Here is a 12,263-nt window from a genome sequence, read left to right on the forward strand (position 1 = left end):
AATTAATGCAGCCCTTCTCATGATTAAATTATATCAGCCCTTCCATTGAAAACTGCCGATGTACCAAAAGGAAGTTTGGGGTCAACATTAGGACAGCAGAATCTATAATCTCAAACTGGATGTATTCTTTGCATGTTTGGTATTTTATTTGTTTGCACACATATGATATATACATGGCTGTTTTATACATTACATAGCACAAAGGTAAATATTTCATCTCAGCCAGTTATGTGAAGGCAAAATGTGTGTTTGGTGAGCTCTATTAACAATAGATAAATTATTGAAGGAAAGACATTTGTAAGCAGGCCTGGGGCATTTATGTTCAATGATTTTTGCATGTATGGTGATTTTTCTGATTGGTGTTGTATCTGACATTCAGGGTATACATTATTCCGTTTATCGAAAGCTATGTTGGTTCTGTTTTGAATGGCAAACTGCATATGCTTGAGTTATCACAATAGAAAAGCTTATCATAATAATGGCACATAAACTGCAAGAGAGCAAAAGCTCTGGCCCATAGCAGTGCTTCTGTATGCCAAGGTTAGACATTGTCTCATCCAAATGCAATTGCACCCTAAGTTATGTTTAAGAGTTGAATAAGTCAAAGTTATTATCATGTTCGCTTTTATGCTCAGCTGTTGCTCTAGGGATACAGTCTTCTGTCACTTACATGTTGCTTGGCCTTAATTTTTTTATTAGGTATTCATTTTATAGGGCAAATTGGAAAATGGCATTTAATGCTCCAGAAAATCAGTGCTTCTTTCAGATTTCCTACGTACAGAAATGTGAAGCATATGGTATAGGTAAAATGAAAAATATTGTACATATTTTATCGATGGTAAGTGTTGGAGGCTTCAAAGATTCCATATTCATAGCTACACATCTTTAATTAGTGTTATGATTTCTTTTAAATTCCTTTTTGTCATAGCCTCACAACTACATGCTGGATTTTTTCTGTTTGTGACTACGTTCCTCATAGTCATAGTGCAGCCTAGTCCTGGGTATCGTCTCCCCTGACAAAATGAAGGGACAAGCCTGCATACAAAACCTTGCTGTGCTGATCCTAATGTCGAGGGGCCCTTGATTTGATCAGCAATTTTCACATCCTCTTTATTCTCCGTTTGTGTGTGAAAGACATGTGAAATGACCTTCCAAACAAATAAAAACCTGAGTGAAATATAGATTCCACATTAGTATGGATACAAGCCATACTGAAATAATGGTTGTTTGTTTGTTTGTTTGTTTTAACAATGCAGATGACTGATGGTACAATGCAGCTAATTTCGTGAGTTCTTTGTATGCTGGTTTTGCTATGATCATGGTCAAAATGAGCAAAAGCAAGCTTTAGAGAATTTCCTGGTCTTGTGAAAGATTCACCCCTGAATTAGCTTCCATGCTGCCAAGAAAGCTAACTTAAAAAAAAAAAAAATTGTCAAAATGTATAAAACCACCACAGAGGTGACTGAGAAGTCTTTGTTCAAACTAGATCCATTTGTTCAGAAAATCTGTCTATGCAAAATAAATATATCTGAAAATTACCTTGTTCCGAAATTCATAATGAAGGATTAAGATAAACACATATTTGCATTTCAAATATATATATAAATAAATTTGCATATATGTAAAAAGTGTGACAATTTTACAGGAACTTCAGAAGTTGTTTCAGCCGTATATGTCAACACATAGGTGCTATGTGATTCTGACAAAGAAATTAATATTGTACCTGAGTCGTGTTGATTAATCAATGTAATTCTATTAACTTATCTGTAAAATAGATAATAATAGCAATCTTAACTCATGATTTCTTTGAGAAACTGTGAAAGTGAAAGACTTGATGACTGAAGCAGAGGTTACAGTGATGCAGAAGTCACCATTCACCTTAGCAAGGCCAGGGTTTCTTTTGTAAGTCAGTGGCAGAGTTAAAAGATTCCTGGAGTCATGACATACAGTCTTCAGTTTTAATAACTACTAAAGCCATCAAAAATAATAACTTGATTCTTTTTCATATTATTAGTGCAGGCAGCCATCCAACACTAAGCTTCTGTAGTAGGTTGCCTTCAATTATTAAGCAGTAAAAGGTGGCAAGACTTTAACGGGAACAGAGATGAAAGAGAATACTTTGCTTTAATACAAGAAGGGAGAGACATGTTGCTGAACATAATGAACTGTATACTATGTGGAGTACATCATAATGGGCTCTTTATTTGGGTTACATGTGGAAGATGAAACAAATATGTTCATACATTCCAGAGACATCTTTTCAAAACTTCAAACCATCTCATTTCATTCACTTTGGATAATATTTTACATCTGACAAAGCATGAGATCATTCAGCAGACTAGGTCACGTTGCCTACTTGAAGACTTTATGGATTATTCAAAGGAGAGAGACATACATGTCCTGAAAACTGTAAGTAAAAGTAAAATGTGCATGATAAACCCCTGGCTCCGTTCTGCAATCTTATTTAGGTAAATCTCCCAGTGATACATAGCAGTAAGCCACTGCTGCCAGAATGAGAGCTGCATGTACCCTGCCCGAAATGCAAGGATTACACAGGCTGCAGCTGTCTGTCAGCAGGCATGCTTTTCTGCCCTTCTGTGAGCACAGAGCGGTGGTAACGGTACGTGTGCACCTCCTTTCCCAGGCGGCTGTCATTATAGCTACAGGTAAGTATAAAGCACCATAAAGAACAAAAGCCATGGGGCAATACTTCACTGGTGTTCACTTCCTGAAATGCTCTTTACTGCAGTGTGACTGACTACACCATATGTAAGCTAGCAGAAATTGTTTGACCCATGAGATTTAAAGATTAACTGAAAACAACAAGGTTGTTGAGCAAATTAAAAAATTATGCAGTCTTCAACATTTCTGAAGTGTTTTGACTCTGAATCTTCAGAACAACGACCTGCATTTTAAAGTTTAACTTCAATGGTACAAAATGATGGCATGGAATACAGACATTTAACAAGACTTACAATTGTGTCTCATGTCTAGAATGTGATTATAAGAGTTGGCCAACTGCAGCACCATATAGACATTAACAGTGGAAGATACAGATGGTTTCTGCTTAGCGTTTGTTTGTAATAATAAAGTGTATGTCAAGTTGCATTTTGTGCTGCATTTTAAACAGCTGTGTAAGAGCCAGTACAAAATCTAAAACCAAGTACATCTTAAAATATAACACTGCTTTCCTTTTCTCAGAAACAGTCAGTGAACTGGAGAATGTTTTGATTACTTTAGCTTGATATCATTTGTACATCTTGCTTAGCTAAGAAAATTAGACTTGTAGCTCATGCTTTTCCTGTCTATCATTGAGTTCCCCTCTCCTCTACCAACTGACTTAACTGCAATGGAACCTGAAGAGAGCAGAAGTCCCAGGGATATTAAATTCCCTGTTTTGTTAAAAGAGACAGATGAGCAGCAGAAAAACTTAAGTGCCTAGATGAGGGAAAAGCGGGAAAAGCCCATCCATTCTATGTTCATTTTGCTGAGCAATCTGTCCATGCATCACCCCAAATCAGCTATAGCATATGATTGCCCAGGTGGCCCATATCGTGCCCAGGTGGCCAAGGCAGCCGATAGCATCCTGGCCTGTATCTGAAACAGTGTGGCCAGCAGGACAAGGGCAGTGATCGTCCCCCTGCACTCAGCACTGGTGAGGCCGCACCTTGAACCCTGTGTTCAGTTCTGTGCCCCTCACTGCAGGAGGGACGCAGAGGGGCTGGAGCGTGTCCAGAGACAGGCAATGGAGCTGGTGAAGGGTTTAGAAAACAAGTTTTATGAGGAGCCGCTGAGGGAGCTGGGGTTGTTTAGCCTGGAGGAAAGGAGGCTGAGGGGGGACCTTATTGCTCCCTACAGCCACGTGAAAGGAGGCTGTAGTGAGGTGGGGATCTGTCTCTTCTCCCAAGTAACAGATGATAGGACAAGAAGAAACGGTTTCAAGTTGCACCAGGGGAGGTTTAGATTGGATATTAGGAAAAAAAATCTTCACCAAAAGTGTTGTCAAATGATGGAACAGGCTTCCCAGGAAAGTGGTTGAGTCGTCGTCCCTGGAGGTGATGAAAAGACATGTAGATGCAGTGCTTAGGGACATGGTTTAGTGCTGGACTTGGCAGTGCTAGGGTAATGGTTGGACTTGATTATCTAAAAGTCTTTTCTAACCTAAACAATTCTATGATTCTATTCTGTTAGTCTATGATTTTACACTGCTAGCCCAGGCAACATAAAATCATAGTAGGGATGAGAGGCTCCTGAGGGCATTGCAGTATGGGGACAGATAGCGCAGAGTTGCTTTACTTCAATGTAATGGATGCAGCCAACAAGAAACAATATTTGGTTATACCTGCTGGTCATGGGACAACTTGTGTAAACACCTGCCTCTTTACATAGCAAACTTCCAATACCTAAAGTGGTCACAGATACAAATATGGCATTTTTAACTGTCATTGCTACTTTAGCATGTCAGAATACATCCAGCTGAGTACACTAAATGTGCAAACAAGCATTCATGTAAGTTGAAGATTAGTAAAGAATTGCTCCTCTGGCTATCGGAGTACAGACCAGTACAGACTTGGCTACACCATCCCCTGATGGTTCAGCTCTCATAAACATTAATTCACTCTCAAGCTCTCTTTGGAAAGAATAACCTAGACCTGAAACAAAATCTGATGAGATTATGGAGATAGTTTGCTCAGAGATCTCTTTTAAAAGGCAACTGCAACAAGATTTTACTGGGCTAGGCTGCTATCCCCTAACACAACCCTTGGACCTAATCCTGGGGCTTTACACCTCAGATTTCAAGGCCCTTTTCCCACACATGGAGGGATGCTGCACAGTTTTGTTTTATAAAATCATTGCTCCAGTAAGATGCATTACAGCTTTCTCACTACTTTAGGTAATTTAAACTGAAATTCGCCTCCCTTCAGCTATGTCTTAGGGCCACATAGGGACCAGAGAAGACCAAGAGCCAAGTCTGGATCTTAGTTTTTGTGTGTCTTCTCCGGCTTTGCAGTTAGAAGATGCTTTTTATCATGGAGGCCCACCGCTACCCTGACACTTAGGTATGTAAAAAAATGCAAGAAACCTGATGCTTAAATATTTTTTCTCTCCCTTCCCCTCTCCCCCCAAAATGAAAGGTAAGAGATAACAAGAAAGAATTCTTTCCAACATGTGGCAGCTGAAACTTAAACAGATGCAGAGTGATTCTCCAACTACTCCAGACAGCATCAGACATGGACTAGATCCCACCTCTTCTCAAAATATGTTTCACTTGTACTAAACCAAAGCATACATTTCACGTTTTTTCCATTACTGCAGCTCCACAGGCTCTAGCATGTGGTTTTGCAGATATGGGTAGTGAGCTCAGTTAAATGAAATCTTTAACTCTACATAAACTCCACAACTCCTTTACACAGGTGCTGTTCTTCCCTCACACAAAGAGTACACTTTGGCCTATGCCTGTGCTATGCATGTACCTGCACTGTTAAGGACTTAATATAAGGCTCTCTGTCAACGGGGTGACAAGAGCAAGACTGAGCTACCTTGTTAGAGCTATGTGAGAGACCACATCTGCACAGCATTAATGTCTAGTCTAGCTTGTCTCACTCTGGTGCAACAAAGAAGTTAAGAAATGAAATATAACCCAACTAAGGCTAAAAGAAAATTCATAAAATGTGGATCACTGCAGTATCAAGAACTTGTTTATCCTCTTCTTGGTGTGGTAGATTATAGCTTATGAATGGGTATGAGACAACAACAGTGGAATTTCTCAGCAGCGAGGCTTTTGTTTTTCTTCTGTTGGAAAAAAATGGACTCTGATGTTAACTGATGATCACGTATGTTACAGCTATCTGCCTACAGCAAGTAACATTATTAATGCTTAGAGTGAAGGCATTCCCAAAGTGTTTGTAAAAGGATGAATGAAAAGATTGATAAGACTATGTAAGCCACACAGCTGAATATTTCTGGGTATTATAAGCAACCAGCAAATGCCAAATAGGATCACCTTAGAATACAAGTAAGTTATAAATGGTTAAGCCATTTGATGGAATAAAATGCTGCCGGTGTTCTAACAGTTGTTAATTCACTGTTTTTGTCATCCCTAAAATTCATACCCCTCCAGTGTTAACAAGTGACTCGCACAGGTTTGAATATAGCATTAAATTGCAATTTGGAGGCAGTGTAGAGCAAGTTGTGCATGAAATTCTGCTTAACCTCTGAGACACTGTGGTGTCGAGCAACTTTCCACTCCTGCATTTGTGATATTCCATAGCAATGCTTTTCAGTTAGTGCTAATTCTTTGTCACATCCTGTTTCATAATAATAATATTGATGCGACTTCAGCTTTCCTCACTTATATGCATCATAGAATCATAGAAACATAGAATGGTTCGGGGTGGAAGGGACCTTAAAGATCACCTAGTTCCAACCCCCCTGCCATGGGCAGGGACACCTGCCACTAGACCAGGTTGCCCCAAGCTCCATCCAGCCTGGCCTTGGGCGCTGCCAGGGATGGGGCACCCACAGTTGCTCTGGGCAACTTGTGCTAGTGCCTCACCATCCTCACAGTGAAGAATTTCTTCTTAATCTAAATCTTCTGACCTACATCTACCCTCTTTCAATTTAAAATCATTACTCCTTGACCTATCGCAGCAGGCCTGGCCCCACTTTTCTTGTAAGCCCCCTTTAAGTATTGAAAGGTCTCTCCCATTTACCATGCTCTCTCCTTCCTGTCCCTGAATTCCTCACTGTCACACTATTTGTTAGCAGGAGAAGCTAAATATTTACATCTTTTAATAAAGATGCAGGAAAAGATGTGAAGGAGGGTAGTAAAATTATTTGAAATTTGAAGTATTAAGCAAGGTTTTTATCTTGACTGTAACCATGTTTTCTGGTCTGCTTAAAATAATCCTGAGACACAGAAGCACTTTAGATACACTACATCACGCAAGGCTTTTAGCAAGACACATAATTTTCTTTTTATTTTTCTCTCAAGTCATTGGTTGGGAACAAGCCCACTGCCGGCACTGCAGCAATGGGAGGTGTCCTGTTCTTGGGCAGTACAATGCAAAGCAGAGTTGGCACATGCTAGCCTCCGTCTTGGATAGGGTCACATAGCCTGGTGGAGAGCTTAGTCTCACCTTGTGGGATCTCTTTGAGATTATTTGTCCCAAAATCATGACACTGACCACTGTGCTCAGTTTTCATACAGTTTTTGTGGGGAACATTTCCCTCCCTTTTACACTACCATGTACTGATTTAATAACCTTCCAGCTGCCACAGACAGGAGTCCTGATAACGAGCAGACCGTCTCTGGGATACCCTCAAGTCCTAAGTTTCAGGCTAAACAGACACTTGTGAAGGTAGGAAGGAAGGAGAAGTACTACCATCAGCTTCTGGCTCTGCCTCTTACTTGCAATCTTGTCTAGAAGAAAACATGGACAGAGTCAATTATGAGGTATACTGAGGCCTGGGAAACTTTTCTTTGAATGTGGCTTTGTAAAATACCAATTTCAGTGCCCACTGAATGCTGGCTGACACCTGTGGTGCAAAACTCTTGGCTTGCTAATGTTTTGTTATTGAAGACAATACACTTAAAAATAGGAGTGCGCATAAATAGTTTTGGAAGCAAAACTGATACACAAGCAAAGGCTACTAGTAGGGCTCTGTGACATTCAGATACAGCTGAAGTCGAGGTTGTGGTCTCTTCCTCTCAAAGACCTATTCTTACCAGAATAGGTAAGATGATGGGTGGTGATCACAGGGAACCCAGGAAGAGAAGAGCTGGCATCTGGGATGTGAAAGTTTAGTCTTCTCAACCCATCGGCTGCCACACTGTTGCCATGACCTCACTTCACAGAGCTTTTACTCACAGCCTTCAGAAAAGGGTTGACAGGCAGATAGTTTCCTCATTATTTTGTCCACTGACAGAGCAAAATTTCTGACACACCAACTGTATACCCTTTAAATTTCTATCTTTCAGTAGACCTTGACTATAGCCTTTTTTTCCTTTAAATTCTGCTGACTGCTGCATAAGGAGATTTTTGTTGCTTCTGCCAACATGTAGTACAGGGCTGTGCAGAAAATCACCGGTCTCTCCCCTGGGAAGGTGAAGCAGTCACAGAGGAAATAATTTTTGTTAACTTTAGCCCTGAAAAAAAACTAGAAGAAAGGTACAGGCACAGTCTATGCTCTGCACACGGAGAAATGTTGAGATCTAAGTATGCTTAGTAAAGGACATCATAGAAAATAGTTTTCCAGCTGTAACAAGCATCTATTAAGTATTTTTCAGAGATTTTACCTTGGCAAATTTTGGGCCTTATTGTCCATGAAGACAAGAAAAGACACACTGGGAGGGACCAAACTCTGCTGCAGAGGGTAAAGAATGAAACTCCTTAATTAACCATGAAATATCATTTTCATTCCTGAACAGTTTTAGTTGACTTTTTTTAAAGAAACAGCTTGTGCAGGCATGGAACTCTTTAGCCCAAATATTTAATGTAGATAAATTTTTAAGTGATTGAAAAACAAACCTTTTGAAGGAAAATAACACTAAGTAAAGGTATATCTCTAGTCAACACTGAGGATTAAATGTAATTTCGTTTCCACCAGTGCAAAAGTTCTTTGAAGTAATTGCAGTTACATAGAATTTGTCACTAAATAACTGAAAGCAAAATCTGGACATGGTAATCCAAATGGTTTTATGTGATTTATCAAAACAAGTACACGAAGATAATTTTATACCTGTTATGCTTTTACATGGCAATGAGGTTTTTCTGAATTACCTTCTTGAAATACAAAAGTCATGTTTACAAAATACACACCCCCCCCCACATACACACGTGTGTGTGCCTGCACATTCACAAAGAATATAACGTACTACTCTGACATTACCAGTGCAGCAGTAATCTTACACAGGAAGAAAAAATAGTGTAACACATCAGTTTCTGTTCTGTTTTCCAGAAGAAAAGCTCTGATGTACAAAATACATCAAAGACAATAGCAGGAGAAAGAAAAAATATTTTTAAGTTATCTAAAGGGTAGTATAAAAGATTTCTATTTTGTGATTGAATTTAAGTTTAGGAATAATGTTTGATGTATTTTGAAACTCAGCCTGCTCAGATTGGTTAAATTTGTGAAAGGTTGCCTGTCAAACGCTATGTCAGTGATATGAAAACAGACAGCCAGTAAATCATCCTTCCAATATAAACGTCAACTAAAAATAAATAGACGTCTGCAGCAGAATGCCAGCCTGATATTCCATTAAGATCAATGTTCTAAACCATAAAGCAAACTAAATATTGATGACAAGAAATCTGTGAAAAGAAACAGTAGCTTACGGTCAAAGTAGGAAACTGTTAGTAAAACTAAGGAACTGAAAAATTAACAGAAAAAAATAGTATAGTCTTTTAAAATAAAAATTTCTGCAAGCTAACCTTCTTGTGACTAATAATAAACTATAAGTATACAAAAATATTTAGAAATATTTGAAAACTGAACCATGCAGTGTAAGTTCAGCGTTCTATGTGAGTTTCAGAAGTACTTCTTTTCATGTGTTTATTATTTTGAGAACATCGTTCATTAGATGTTTGTTATTCTTTGGTTTTAGCTTGAAACAATGTAGAAGTTTCCATCAGGACTGGTTCTTCCTGGTGTTAGAAACACGGTTTCTGGAATCATACACTGAAAAGAAACATGTACTAGAAGCAGCTCCTATCAAAGTGTTGTGACTTGAATTTAATCTGAAACAAATACAGAAAAAAAAGGACAAAAACCACAGGAGGTGAAATGGTAGAAGGTAGGGAGGAAATCAGGTATAATGAACATAGGGAGTAAACAAATTGCATTCCCTAGTACACAGCATCTAAGCTTTACAGGAAAGTTACTGGATCTTTTCACTAGCCTTAAAAAAGGATGAGAATGATATGTAATTAAGATAGATGACAGGTTATACAGGTTAATGCACAACATCCAGACTTTAACTACAGCAAGTTATTGGCTTGTTGATTTAATTTAAAAATTAACAAAATGGGAAAATTGCATGGCAAACACAAATGAGAAAACCAGAGGAAATGAGCAGCTCTGGAGTGATCAGGAGCCATGCAGGTAGTGGGAGGAGGTGTAGGATGTGCCTCGGGGCTGCTTGCCGGCAGCAGGGGCGGGCAGGGCAGGAGGGCAGCCAGAGGGCCCAGTCACTCAGGGGTGATAAATCCCTTACGTGACTGATCACAGCAGCAGCAGGAGGTAAACTGCATGCCAGACAGCCAGGAGGAAGAAGATGTAAGAGATGGTAGATACAAACATTCCCAGGATACTTCAAATTCCATTTTTTTCAGTTAACACCATAGCCAAAGAACTAAAGACAAGCGGTACAGGACTTGCCAAGCACCTGTTGTTCACTAGTTTTGTCTAAAATCCCATGTAGTCTCCTCTTTTGGCACCAGGCCTCATGTCTGAACAGATAACTGGGCTCTCATGTTCAGGATCGGTACTTCACTGATACCGGCCTTCTGGGAAACCTCACCAATGCATGATGTAAAATCAATCATCAAGTTACTACCTAAAAGTTGTATTAGTTTGCAAAATAGAAGGAATAAAAGCCTAGGCACATATCAGCGCTTTCCCGGTGGGTACAACAACATCCCGTGAACCGTCACAGAGGTCCTTGTTACAACACCGACCCGAGGAAGCGCAGCACATGGAAGCCGCCCGTCCCTGCGCCAGGCCCTGTGCAGCCCGGGGGCTCCGCTCGCAGGGCAGGCCCGCAGCACTGCAGCCTGGCCGTTTCCCTCTTAGGTCTATTTACTTTGCCCATTTTCCTCACAGAATCCTTGTAGAAAAATATTAAGATGCATTGGCAAGATGTGGGCAAGGAGAGTTGAAACATTTATGTCTGGTGTTGAGGTGCTGGGTTTTTTTACTTTGGGAAAGCAAACCATAGGCTCTACTCCTTTTACAACCAACGCGGCTTTTGATTCTCCTGAGAACTTCCTCTGGAGGCAAACGCCTTTCCAAGCGCCCCCCCGAAGGGCGATCCTCCCCAGAAAGGCCGATGTTTTGGGGTTGCACACCCACCGGCCCCACGACCTCTCCCTGCCGAGAGCCGAACCCGCGCAGGCGGCTCCCGGCGTAACCCCGCTCCCCAGCGCGGCCGCCGCAGCGCGGGGCGGGCCGCGGGCGGGGCGGGCGGAGCCTCCCGCCGCCGCCAATGCGGGCGGGGGCCGCGGCGCCTGCGCCGCTCCCGCTGTGCGGCCCGTCCCGTGGCAGAGGCGCTGAGCCATGTGGAGCCGCTACCGGGCGGCGGGCGGGCTGCTGGGCCGCGGCCGGTGAGGACCGGGTGGGGGTGAGCTTCGCGGAACGGGCTGGGGGGCCCCGCCAGGTCTCCCTTCCCTGCCCCGCCCGGCCCCTCTGCTGGCGCTCCGCGGGGGGGAAGGCCGGCCTGCCGCGGCCCCGGTCCCCGCCGCGGGCCTGGGCGGGCTCCGCGCTGCAGCCGGCCCCTTGGCGCTCTGCCGAATGCCGGGGACCGGCGTGCCGTGCCCCCGGCGGCGCTGGGGGCCCGCTCCCGGGGGCAGCTTCGCGCAGGGGCCGGCGGTTGCGTGCCCCCCGGCCGCCTCCCGCCTCCCTCCCTCCGCGGCGGGGTGAGGGACGCGGTTGCGGCGCGGCGGGTGCGAGCGCGTTGGTGCTGAAGCGCCGTGTTCTCTCAGGTCTCTGAATCAGAAGTTGCGGAGGTGGAAGAGCGTTCCCGCTAACGAACGGGCCCTGCAGTACCGGGCAGGCGAGCACATCCACGGGTTCACTGTAAAGCAGGTAAGCGGCGCCCTTCGCCTGCGTTTCGCCTGTGTCCGTACCGAGAAATTGTCCCAGGAGTCCGCACACCACGTACTTGCAAAGGCGCTTTGGGTGGCCAGTTAAAAATTGATGCAGTAGGTGCTTGCGGTTATCTCTGCAACCAGAATCCTTTAGGTAACGTTAACGCATGTTCCTGTAGGGAGCTCAGCCTCCTAGAACAGATCACACTCCCCCGGCGTCTCTGTGTCTCTGCAGATGCTGAATATTTGGTTTGGTCTTCTAAAAGTCCTGGCAGACAACTGAACTTCACTCTGTGCTGTTTCATGAAATACATTCAAGTAATATTTAATCTCCTAAGCTGCTTTTAATGCCTTTGTTAAGAGCTTACGTTTCTTTTCACTTTTTTAAAGAAAAAAGCAGAAGCAGAGAGTAAAGGTAACTTGCAAAAAGTGATTGCTAGTGAAAGAGAGTGGCGA

General features: G+C 42.5%; 1 protein-coding gene across 2 annotated transcripts in view; it reads left to right on the forward strand.

The window, feature by feature from the left end:
* The first annotated feature begins 11,186 nt into the window (after positions 1-11,186).
* The window catches only part of PITRM1 (pitrilysin metallopeptidase 1), a 28,697-nt gene continuing 27,620 nt past the window's right edge, over positions 11,187-12,263 (forward strand). The window contains exons 1-2 of one of the 2 annotated variants that reach the window (XM_056338538.1): positions 11,187-11,324; positions 11,703-11,805. In XM_056338538.1, coding sequence (XP_056194513.1) covers positions 11,278-11,324; positions 11,703-11,805 — 150 coding nt within the window. In that variant the 5' untranslated portion in view covers positions 11,187-11,277. Of the gene's footprint in view, positions 11,342-11,702; positions 11,806-12,263 lie in introns of both variants that reach the window. The other variant, XM_056338539.1, reaches the window with a different exon arrangement.

The sequence above is a fragment of the Falco biarmicus genome, chromosome 4, assembly GCF_023638135.1.
Source record: "Falco biarmicus isolate bFalBia1 chromosome 4, bFalBia1.pri, whole genome shotgun sequence".
Taxonomy (NCBI): domain Eukaryota; kingdom Metazoa; phylum Chordata; class Aves; order Falconiformes; family Falconidae; genus Falco; species Falco biarmicus.